At 42.8% G+C, this 12,881-nt stretch overlaps 1 protein-coding gene across 1 annotated transcript in view; it reads left to right on the top strand.

The window, feature by feature from the left end:
• The window catches only part of lrrk1 (leucine-rich repeat kinase 1), a 92,554-nt gene that overhangs the window by 72,311 nt on the left and 7,362 nt on the right, over nt 1-12,881 (top strand). Inside the window, exons 31-35 of the mRNA XM_026182375.2 lie at nt 321-472; nt 2,256-2,373; nt 2,804-2,920; nt 7,359-7,556; nt 7,662-7,876. Coding sequence (XP_026038160.1) covers nt 321-472; nt 2,256-2,373; nt 2,804-2,920; nt 7,359-7,556; nt 7,662-7,876 — 800 coding nt within the window. The remainder of the gene's footprint in view (nt 1-320; nt 473-2,255; nt 2,374-2,803; nt 2,921-7,358; nt 7,557-7,661; nt 7,877-12,881) is intronic.

Raw genomic sequence — 12,881 nt, 5'->3', positions numbered from 1 at the left:
TGTGTATGAGTTAGCCCTGCGACAGACTGTCCAGGGTGTGCCCTGCCTCTTGGCCTAAGACAGCTGGGATAGGCTCCAGCTGCTCCCCATGACCCGGAAAAGGATAAGTGGAGATGGATGGATGAATAATGAGCACCACTAATGCATATATATCTTCAACATTTATTTTTTCAATCACAACTGCCGATGTATGTGTAGTCACAGCCATATTTTAAGGATAAAAAAACATAAAACATAACGTTTTTTGCAAATTTTAATGAAAGTCATTGTTCTGTGAATGACTTTGAGCTGAACTGCCTGTCTCTGCATTTGTGCTGCAGAGGCCAGTGGCAATGCATTGTGTGAGGCAGATGAAGGAGCCTAGCTTCGCCTGCCTCAGGTATGTATTGCCCTGTGACGTCAACTCTCAGCTCTTCCTGTCCCAGCTCCAAGGATATAGTGCTGTGTTCTGGAATGACGATAAGGAGGACAGGTTTGTGTGACCATTTCTCTTTGTACTGTGATTTATTTGCCTCTTATACACAATAATGAGCCCCACAATACACCTACCTCCATGTTTTAGTTGTCTTCTGTAGTTCAGGTCTTTTAGTGTTGTTGAGCTGGTTTTGCATTCCTGTTTATTTAGGATTGACTTGATTATTTACTTGATTTGACCCCTGCAAAGGTTTTTTCTGTCTCTGTGATGGGGTTTATTTGGTTTTCTCCTCAATGACAGTCTTTTTCACTTACATCAGCATTTCTTTGGACATCATTTTGCAAGTTCCAGTGAACTACCAACTGGAAGTTCAATTCTGCAGTCTGTCATGAAATAACAGCTGAAAAAGCCTCATCAAACCATGAAATGGATTATTAGCCTATTGTCCAGTTACTTTAGAGCCTCTACAAATGAAGTTAAATGTTTTACTTAAAAATAAAGCTGAAAATCTGCGCGCCAATTACACATTTCTGGTTTGATTTAAAATTTACTGTTGTTGTGTACAAAGAACCCTTTTATTGTCCAAAAATGTACGGCGCTAACTACATTTAACACAACATGTTTAACACAGCTGACTGAAAAAGCTCCCAGATGCATGACATAATGGCGACAATGGCTCTAGCTGTTTGTGGCAGCAGGACTGCAGGTTGATGTGTGTTTAAAAGCTGCTTCCTTGCTTTTAAACAAATACTGTTAATTGCTGCTGACTCCTTCACACTTTTCCCTCTTTTAACTCCTTTTCTGTGTCAAGACCATGTTACCTCCCCAACTCTTCCAGTGCCATTTAACTCGCATATTCTTTTCTTACTTTTGTTTGGCCACTCACACTAACTGGTTAACCAGCTCCTGAGGAAAGAGTGTACCTGGTTGCAAGCTGCCAATAAACTGCAGATCCCCTAATGCTTCAGCATACCAAGACAATTTCATCTTCATGGAACAGTTTGAGGATGGCCCCTTCCTGTTCCAACGTGATCGCAAAGTAGTACATCAAAGTAAGGTTCATATAGACATGGATGATCGAATTTGGTGTGGAACAACTTGACTGGCCTGCACAGAGTCCTGATCGCAACCCGACAGAACACCTTTGGAATGAATCAGCAGAGTCTGCAAGCCAAGCCTTCTTATCCAGCATCAGTGTCACAAATGGATGAATGGTCAAACATTCCCATAAACACACTCCTAAACCTTTTGGAAAGCCTTGCCAGAAGAGCTGACGCTGTTATCGCCGCACATGGTTGGGGGACATCATATTAAACCTCATACATTAGGAATGGTTCATGTGCATGTGAATGCAGACGAGCAAACACTTCTGGCAGCAAAGTGTATGTGCAAGTGGTCAGAAGAAACGTCCCAGGGAACAGTGCAAACACACCAGCAGCACTGGTTGCACCTTATATAGGCAACTTTTTGTTTAAGATATATTAATGCTAAAATTGTGAAATTGCTTATTGGTGAGAAATTAAAAATATATACAATATAATATAGAGTATTTAAACTGTAATAAACTAAAATTCTATTTATAAAACATTAATAAACAATAGTAAAAAACATTTTTGTAATGCTTCATGCCAGTTTCTCAAGTTATCCATCACACATGTACTAAACGTGATAAATATTATATATTTAGCTTTAATTAACTAACCCTGTGACATCGTCTTCCAAAAAGTGCCTCTACTCATCACTGTATAAAAACATTACTATACACAATATTGCTTATTTTGTTTTAACTTCCAACTCAGTGGTTCTAAATGTTTTCAGCAAAGAACTGTGTATTGTGCAGGAACTACAGTGTGGTGAATGTTAACAAGGGTCAGGTGGAGGTGAAGAGGATGGCCTGTCCAGGTAGCAGGATTAGCTGTCACATGAAGATGGGGAACACTCTGTGGATGGCAACTGAGGTACACATCCTGAAATTCAACGTGATACAGCTGCTTTTTAAATGCAGACATTTGGTGACTCATTTATTTACTGATAACTTTTTCATCTATGAACAGCAGTCAAACAATCATGCAATGTTATTTTTCACTGGGAAGCTTACTTTTACATCTGGGTAGCTTCAGAATTTACCTGCTTTTGTCATTTTTTTTAATGTGAAAAGAGGATTTCATGAAAACCCTTTTAGGGACACGAGGACACTGAGACTGCTACAGTCTTTTATTGAGTGTCAAACCAGTGTTGGAGGGAAAGTATTAGTTTCCCAGGGTAGGAGAACAATATCAAATCCTACATTGGCTGCCCTCCACTGTTGCCACAGCTCGGGGACAACGTAGTTGTCTCTAAATCCAAAAATAAAAAAACTCATTCTTTAGTTTCATGTTTCTGTGACAGGAACAGGAGGTGTTCATCTACAGTCTGAAGGACATGTGTCCACTCAGTCAACCCCAGAAGCAGTTCTCCTGTCCCGCCATCATCACTTGTTTGTTTCCTGTTTCAGCGAGAGAGCAGGTCAGGTCATATATCAGCATATGTTTAAGCAAACACGTTTTACTCAAACCTGTGTTATTGTGTCACTCAGTACTGTGGGTTTACATACGGGCTTCAGTCTGAAACGTCTTAAAATGAATGTTGCTGATATGTCAGCAGCTTGTATCTAGAGCATTTGTGTCACATGCACTTGACAGCAAAGGAAACAAGTGTTCCACATATTTGGCTTTACATGGTGTCAACACATTGGTGCATTTTGACAGAGCATCAGTAGAAGACAAAATGAGACTTGAAGCCTAAGCAACCGTGAGCTTGTAATACAAGAGCGTCACGTACTGACCTATTGTTACATCCGTTTGAGAAGGATGGCTTAATAACGGTAGAAATGTTTTTTTTAACAATATTTTTATTGTTTTTGCAACAGCATACAAAGATTGGTTTTCAGAGTAATATGCAAAATGCTTTTTATATGTGGTGCTGCATTTTTTTGTTTGTCTGGAATTTATTTACCATTCAGTTGTTGCTCCGTCATTAAAAAATAGTTCATTGAGTCAATGAGTTTTATTTGTGTAGTGCCACATGACAACAACTGCAACCTCAAGGTCCTTTATATTGTCGGGTAAAGATCCTAAAATAGCAGAGAAAAAACCACAACAATCAGATGAGCCACTGTAAACAAGGACTTGGTGACACTGGGAAGGAAAAGCCCCTTTTTAACAGGAAGAAACCTCTGGCAGAACCTGACTCAGGGAGAGGCAGTCTGATGAGACTATGGGGTAAATGTCATGGGGATGAGGGGAAAGAGAAGAGAACAGAGGTAAACAAGACAAAAGACACATGTGACAGAGAGCCAGTGTTTCTAGGAACGCCCCAACAGTCTATGGCTATTGCAACATAACTAACAGACAGGGCTGGATCAGGTGACCCTGAACAAACTACATGCTTTATTGTAGATAGGGTGTCTGTCTCCCACAGAAGGAGGGGCTGTAGGATGAAGGCTCTGTCTACCATCCAACTTTTAGAAACTCTAGGAACCATAAGTGAGCGATCCGTTTGAGAGTGAAGAGGTCTATCAGAGCAATGTGGTACTATTAGATCTTTAAGATATGATGGGACCTGATTACTCAAGACACTGTATGTAAGCAGAAAGATATTAAATTCAGTTCTGGATTTAACACGTGGCCAGTAAAGAGTGAAAAGCCAGTGAATAAGGAAGATACACAATAATCCCTATCAGTGCTATTGCTGCAGCAACTCAAGGCTTTTTAAGGAACATGACAACAGTAAATCACAGTAGTCCAGCCTCGAAGTAGTAAATGGATGAACTTACTGTGCAGTAAAATCTTGTGGTCAGCGGTATTGAATGCTGCACTTACATTCTAACAGTCAAGCACAGAAATTAGTCTACTGGGAGAGGCCATGAAAAGGTCATCAATAACATTTGCTAGTGCTGTACTGCGATGACCTCAGAGAGGTAACAGAAATAAACAGTTTCTCTGCATAAGTTCAGTTAGATGTTTTAAAAAGACTTTTGGCAAAGTTGGGTATTGATCAATACAGAACATTTCCTGCACGACCACCTCCAGTCTGCATACTTTTATACAGTTTTCATATTTTAACTAGCCAACACATTTTTTCTAATTAATGATCCCAATTTACACACAAATTACAGATCCTGGTTAATTTTGATGGTGAGAAAGACCAGGGGAAATTTCAGGCTTTAATAATCTTTGAGATATTCAAAATAAAGGACTGAAAGTGGGATAATGTAACATTTTTACAAAATATATATCTTGAAAACATTTTGATATCATGTACATCACTTGCTGTATATGTTCAAATTTTCTATCATAAATTTGTTTATGCAAATCTGAGACAATCCAGCAGATTGAATATCCCTAAAAGTAAATAACCAGCATCTTAAAAGCTTGTGTTGTGTAGCTCTTTAAAGATAGATATTGAGATTGAAGGACTAGTTAATGATAGGACTTCTTTAAGCATTAGAGTAGGAATGGGGTCTAGTAGAGACATTTATGGTGTAGAGGAAGTAAATACTGAACTCAGACAGACTGATAGGAGAGAGAGTCTAAATACATCTCAGCAATTCTCTTTCAAACCTCACTTGGTATCTCCCTAAGGGATGCGCCCTCTGTGGTGGTAGTGTAAAGCTGCACTACCACCACCTCTGTTCCAGACAGACAAATCACTGCAAGGACACATTTTCAGTTTCTTCATCGTGAAGATCATTCGTGAACACTAATGATGCCGTAATGTAATCCATTTTTCTGGTTTCAGGAATAACTGTTGCACTTAATATTCATAATAATTATAATAATATATAGAAGAGTTGACTGAGTAACCACATTAATTTGACTGAGGTCTATGTGGGCACCCTGCTTTCAGCCTACCATGCTGAGCGGTTTGAGGACATGAGCCAACTGCTGGATACGGAAACTCCCAGTCTTACGGTTTGGGAGGAGATAATGTTGTTACAGAGCTTATTCTTCAGGTCTCTAGGGGGCAGTGCAGGGCTGTGACCATCCAGTTTCAGTGCTCATGGGTGTAATTTAGACTGGCACTCACCCTGAAGGTTTTCACCAAGTATATCGAAGCAATGGAAACCTCTTGCGAGTGGCGAGGCTCAGAATGTTTGCACGTTTTGCATATTTAAACAAACCACTATGCGCTGCAACAGGAACAAAGACCAGACCATAATTATTCTATCACCCTTTTCACACATGCAAATGTCCAATCCAGTCAGATCACACCAAAACGGTCATTAGTCTGTGAGAATAGCACATGGAATAGTCTGGCATATTCCCAATGTTCGAGTAGATGTGAGCTGTAGATGTAGGTGTGCTTCCTAATGCACAGTCAACAACAAACAAAAACAAAACATTGTATTTTCAGTTGTGAAAACGCATCTGAAACCATAGTTCAGTTTCAAAAAGGGCTGATTATTGGTAGACCTTTTGAATCAAGAAATCACCTGAATAGAACCTCTCTGACAAAGTCAAGTAGTTGAAAGGGTTACAAAGCTTTTTCTAAGACTTTGGAACTCCAATAAACCGTAGCCCCATAATCCAGATCCATCATTCAAAGAAGAACAATATTTCTTCACTCTCTGTGTTTATCCACTACTTTGCATTTAATCATCAGTCAGCATCGATCTCTGCCTCTCTTTGGGAATGTGTCTCTTGTTCTGTTTCCCTTCCCTCACCCTTATCCACTCATGACAGAAGGTTGCTCCTTCCAGAGTATGGTTCTGCCAGAGGTGTTTTTTCCCTGTTAGAAGGGAGTTTCTTCCTTGCTGTTGTCACCAAGGGTTGCCTCATAGGTCATCAATTGTTGGGGTTTCGTGTCTATTATTGTATAGTCTTTACCATCTTATATGAAGTACCTCGAGGTGACAGTTGTTGTGATTTGGTTCTATATAAAAAAATAATTGAATAGTCTGTGGACTGATGGGACAAAAGAAACCTTGTGGAAGGATTTCGTCCCATTACTATTTTATAAATGATGAAGCTCCACTGCTTCAGGACCTGGACGGCTTGCTGTCATTGATGGACACGTGGATTCTGCTCTCTACCATAAAATCCTCAAGTGTAACGTCAAGCCATGTGCTTGTGCTCTGAAGGTAAAGCACTTTTGGGTTATGCACCAGGACAAAGATATGAAACAAGCAAGTCCCAAACATAACATAAGCAAAGCCCCCTGTAATTGCTCAAAAAAAGGCGCCACTAGTCAGTTACTGGTTCTCTGAACCACTGTTTGGAACTTAAGTAGAAACAACAATTGAGATTCCTTCCCCAATCTGAAGATGAAAAAAAGCAATACTTAATTAAAAAAGCAAACCCAGAACATACAGATACCAAACTAGAGGGATACACGTCTGCCCTGCCCTGTCCACAATGCCTCTCACTGAAGGTAACTCTGGATTGGACTCCAGTCCTTCTCCATAAGACTGGTTTCAAAATCCAAACTGTGGGTTGACATGAGCCTGACTATAGAGAGGACCATCCTGGTCTCTACATCACCCAATCCATAAGCCACCAACCCCTATAGCACCTAATGCAGGTGGTAGACCAACAAGTGAGCAGGCTTATGTTCTTGTGCTGTGCTGAGCCGGCTCCATGGTCTAAGGTGGAGTTGTTAGGTATTCTCCCTCAAGTCCTGCAGGGTTTGGAGTTAGTTACATATTTTTTTAAACCTGGTGCTTTTCTGACACAGCCCTCTTAAGGATTCGTCTCTTATCCTGTTTTAAACAACTGACCTTTCATACATTAAATCACATGTGTGAACCACTACACTATATAACCACCTCGCTTTTCGCCCAACAACAAACCTCTCCACCATGGTAAGGTGGAGGGGTTTGTAAGTGAGGTAAGGTGGTTTACAAAGAGAGTGAAGAGTGAAACGAGTATTTAAATGTAAAAAGATTTTTTCTCCTCCTATTAAGAGCCTGGACAAAGTGTTTGCAGGGATGTCGGACGGTCTGTTGGCGGTGTATAACGTAGTGGAGGACCTTCCACTAGAAGGAGAAACATACATCTGCTCCCACACCCTGAATAAGACAGTGTTTGGTCTGAAGGATTCAGATCCCAGGCAGAGACCTTATCCCATCAGGACCATGGCTCTCGTTGGCAGTGGATCCCAGGTGAACAGACAGTACTAACCATGACAATGAAGTTATGTTTGAGTCATGTAATGGCTACACATGAACTCATCAGCTGAACCATGTCTATACATTTATGTTTATCAGTTATGGTTCTCCAACGGCCCGGGCCTGCTAGTTATAGACTGTCTGAGTCTTCAGGCAGTTTATAGGCTGGAGACCTATAGCCCACCATCTTCCGTCATATCTTTGGAAACCAGCTTTAGTCTATGGGGAGAAGAAGCAGTCTGGACTTTGGATGACTACACGAACACCCTCTTGCTCTACCATGCTGCCTCCTACGAGCTCTGTGCCAAGTACTGGTAAGTGAGGTTTTGGTATCAAGGCCTGTAGGGTGTACTTTTGTGGACCTGTGTCTACAAACATGCGTCTGTGACAGATAAGGATCTTGCAGCGTAGAGAACTTGTACAATTATACTCTTACTAGCTGTTGTTTTTATATTCAAACAGCAGCTAATAATTTTATTTGTATTATGTTTGTATAGTCAGGTTTTGTGTGACTGACTGTACATACAATATACCTATAGTCATGCAAGTGTCTGTCCCACTGTGGAATGGGAACAAAGCTCAGTCTGGACAATCTCCTCAAACTCACAGGTTTGGTCGGTGTGCAATTAACCAGAACTGTGGAATTTCTAGCTATCAGTGGAGTCTTGCTTCAGATTAATAATAATAATAATAGATTGCATTTATATAGCGCTTTTCGGGACCCCTCAAAGCACTTTACACTTCCACTATTCATTCACTCTCACATTCACACATTGGTGGAGGCTACAGTTGTAGCCACAGCTGCCCTATCGGCCCCTCTGACCACCACCAGTAGGCGGTAGGTGAAGAGTCTTGACCACGGACACAATAACGAGAGTGTCCGAGCTGGGGCTCGAACCAGCAACCTTCCTATTACAAGACGAACGGCCAACTCTTGAGCCACGATCGCTCCATATATCAATGTGGATATTTCTGCTTTATGTAGCATTTTGAAAAACTATCTTCACAGTATAGCTTATGTATCAGAGTGGATTCCCAAACAGCATCCTGCTTAATTTGATTGATCTCCCAAGACAGATTTCTCTGATATCATTGGTATTGGTTCAGTATTAACTCATTAGATAGCTATCCTTTGGTGATGGAGATGCTTCTTGATTTTCCAGAAATGATCTTCATCCTGGTCTGTGTGATATTTGATGGTGTTGTCGTCAGTGTTATGTCATCCATAAAGCCCTGATTAGTGTTAACTGGACACTCCAGACCTGAGCTGCTTGTCACCACCCAGTTTGAACCTCTGATGGTCGCCTCCATTGCCACGATGAAAGCAAATGGGGGTGTAATTCGTGATACTATTTTCAAGGTTCTGTCACGTGGTAGTGAAATCAATATCTCCCAGTGAAAAGTGGATTAGCCTAAGGACTCTGTTATTTGCTGGTGGTGGTGGCATTCAGAATCATTGTCATTGTAGTAATGAAACATTGAGCATATGATTATCAACAGTTCCAGCTCCAGCAGCCTATAGCATGGCGTACACACCCTTGGCATGTTATCAGAATGCTGTGCATGCCTTGCAGACTGTGGGAAGGTGTTGGGGGGCATGAATCGGCCAGGTGTTTCATCAGTAACTTTCACATTTGGTCTATATATATTTAATCCTTCCATGTTGACCAGGCAGTTGCAGCTCTAGTTTAGTCTCATCTGTGCAAAGTACATTGTTTGAGTATGTATTCCTGTGCAGGGTTCTTGTGATTGGCTTCTTTCAGACTATAATTCCCAGCTTGGTTAAGTCATAGTGTCTTTGCAGTTCTTCTTGGGTCTTTAGACACATCTCTCACTAGTTTTCGTTCCAGAGTCTTTGAAATCTTTTGCTTTCTCTCAGCCAGGCTTGTTCTGTATGGAACGCCAGGACTGCCATAATGAATTAATTAAATACACCATTAAATAATTAATTAAATGTGGCAATAATTAATTAAAATTGGAATTAATTAATTAAATAAATAGTTATGATATATGTAATTAATTAATTATTGACACATTTAATTAATTATTTATGTATTTCACATTTTAATTAATTATTGACACATTTAATTAATTAATTATTGACATATTTAATTAATTATTTATGTATTTCACATTTTAATTAATTATTGACACATTTAATTAATTATTGACACATTTAATTAATTATTGACACATTTAATTAATTATTTAATGATATATTTATTTATTTCATTTTGGCAGTCCTGACGCCTGGCTCTCATCATGAAATAATTTTATCTGTCAGCCTCACCCATCAAACTCAGGGGGCGGGGTTAACGCTGATCGAGTCAAAACCATTGCTTTGGCCTGGTGGCCATTGTTTCTAGCACACAACAACCGGCATGTGGAAGCTAACAGAACTGAGCTTTGAAAAACCCTGTTTGTGTGTTACCAAATACCGTTTTAATATTTTTTTAGCCGAGAATGTAGTGGTTTAATCTTCATGTGTCTGGTCGGTTTGTCAAGATACAGCCTCTTTGCAAAAGTGTTTCGATGATTTCGGAGATGTCGTCCCAGTCTCACGGCAAAGCGTGGGATAGACCCGCTCGCCTCGCAAGCAATCCCACCGACAAAGCGCAGGCCCCGGTACACAGCTGTAGTAACCCCCGCTGACTTCTTTTACTGAGGTTATATTTATCGGTGTTTTATTTCCTGATGTTCTTATGTGTCCTACGTGTTTCAGTCGCCAATTCTGAATTATAACTAACATTAAAAACATGTTGTGGTGGGGCGTGGTCTGCGGGGCCGTGCGGACGCACCTGCACGGCATCCGCAATCACGCCCGCCGTGTTAAAACACGGGGACTCAGGGGTTGGTGGTGGTGTGGTGTGATGTGAATCAAATAAAGTTGGCTCTGAACGTCGCTCTGTGGTCCCGCCGTGCCTTATTCATGCCACATTGGTGCCGAAACCCAGGAGGCGGCATGGCGGGTACCTACCAGAGCCAGGAAAGGAAAGAGCTGGCCGAGATGGTGGCCGAAATAGCGGCCACCCAGCGGAAGCAGGCGGCGGAGGTGCGTCGCCAACAGGAGGAGCTGCGGCAGGAGAGCGAACGCCACCTGGGGAAGATGGCAGAGCTGGCAGCGCTGCTCTGGGCCTGGGCGCCACCCCCACAAGTGTGTCTCGAGGACAGTGGAGGAGCCGTGTGGGTCACCTCGGCAGCCGGAGGTGGTGGACGAGCCACGCGGGGGTCCGAGCCTGCCGGAGGAGGAGGAGCAGCAGCCGGGTGAAGGGCTGCTCCTGCCGGAAGCGGTGGAGGAGCCGCTCCAATCGGAGGCCGAGGACGAGGCGGGCGAGGGTCTACACCTGCCGGAGGCAGAGGAGTCGCTCCACCCGGAGGGGGGCGAGGGGCGGTGCCTGCTGGGGGCGGAGGCGCAGTGCGGGGAGCCGCTCCAAACGGGAGTGGCGGAGGCGGTGGCGGAGCAGCTGTGCGGGGAGACGGAGGTCCCTGCTCCAGGGCAGCCTGTGCAGCCGGAGTTGGAGGCAGAGGAGCGGGACAGCCCCGCTAGGCCGGGGATCGGCGGGCTGGCTAGTCCAGCCTCGCTGCCACCAGTCGATTCTGCGCGCCTGGCGTCTGCCCAGCCGCCTGTGTGCAGGAGCACACGGCCATGCCGGTGGGGCCGTGTCCGCTTGCTACGCGGCCGACCTCCGGACCAGCTTCGTCGTTGCCGCTGGATGCGCGGGCGGCCACCAGAACGGACGCTTCCCCGTCGCTTGGTCGGGGGCTGGGGCGCCGATGTGTAGGGGCCGAGTCTCGCCCCAGGTCGCGGGGGGGAGTAGGTTTGGCCGGATCACTCCCCGGCCTCAATCGGGCGATGGGGGTATGTGGTGGGGCGTGGTCTGCGGGGCCGTGCGGACGCACCTGCACGGCATCCGCAATCACGCCCGCCGTGTTAAAACACGGGGACTCAGGGGTTGGTGGTGGTGTGGTGTGATGTGAATCAAATAAAGTTGGCTCTGAACGTCGCTCTGTGGTCCCGCCGTGCCTTATTCATGCCACAATGTTTAAGGAGGAGAGAGAGCAAATCTGTTTAACATCTGATCTTTGGGTTTTTGTTCAGTAATCAGCGTGACCTGTGTATAAACACATAAAAGAGATAACGTTGGTGTTTCCGTCATGTAGTAACTGCTGGCTTTAACTGTACAAAGGTTGTTCGACACTATGAAACACATACAGACTTCATGATGTTCGGCTAATATTTTTATTGTGAATATTAATCATGCTGACCTCGCTCTGTACACCACGCAGCGAGGTCAGCATATCCACGATATCCTCAGCTCCATGAGTTTCCCAGCTGACTATCTAACTGCCAACTATTCCAGAGACGTGAAAATATACAGCATAAAGAAAAGTGTAAGAGACTCAGCAGCAGATTAGAATTACAGTTATACATTTAATAAATCACCAAATGAATCCAAGAAACGAGCAAACCTGTTCCGACAATTTGAATTTGTATTCCCTCAGCTGCAGACTCGCTGCTGTTTAAATGTTTGAAAAGGAAGATTAGATATAAACAAACGTCAAACATAGACTCAGTCTGCCTTCACATTTGATATGAGGCCAGCACGTATAGTGGCCTCAGCAGGCTATTACTGAAATACACGTGCTATATCATAAACTATGATATAAACAGGGAGGTCCTATTAACATGTTTAGTTTTAAAGGACACCTTCCTGCCTTTAGTCTCATTCATGAGCAGTATTCGTTTTTTTCTAACATCCAGAAGTCTGCACCATGTGTTTCATAGTTTGTAACAAGCCTTTGACAGGTAAACATAACATGACCGAAAAAGCAAAAAAAAAAAGAAAAAAAAAGAGAGAGAGAGAGAGAGAGAGTGTTGATATAAGAAGAGAAAATTCTCTCAATTATGGAGACAGGCAAATGGTTCATTTATGTTTGATGTGTGTTTATTCCTCCTTAAATATCGTCGGTGAAGTTCGCCATGCACGTCAGATTTTCCTGCGCATTTTTATACCTCTGCCAACAGAGAGAGAAAAAAAATCACATTCTAACAGACAGCTGGTGCTTAGAATACAGTTGAATAACTATTAAAAAACAGATGATATTTAGATGATAGTTCAGTCTAACACATGTGCCAGTGAACCATTAAACGTCTGTGAAACTATGCAGTTATGAAACGTAACTTTAACCTCAGCCAAACCGATTTGCTCAGTTGTAAATAAAACAGCGAAGTAAACGTGACCCGACAGACAGAACCTGAGTGAATGAAGTCCACTGAGAGCTAAAACTCAGCTGAGGTTTGAAAGCTGTGTGCCGGTG

Source organism: Astatotilapia calliptera, chromosome 1 (assembly GCF_964374335.1).
Source record: "Astatotilapia calliptera chromosome 1, fAstCal68.1, whole genome shotgun sequence".
Classification (NCBI taxonomy): Eukaryota; Metazoa; Chordata; class Actinopteri; order Cichliformes; family Cichlidae; genus Astatotilapia; species Astatotilapia calliptera.
Note: the sequence above shows the minus strand (reverse complement) of the source record. Positions and strands in the feature narration are given on the sequence as shown.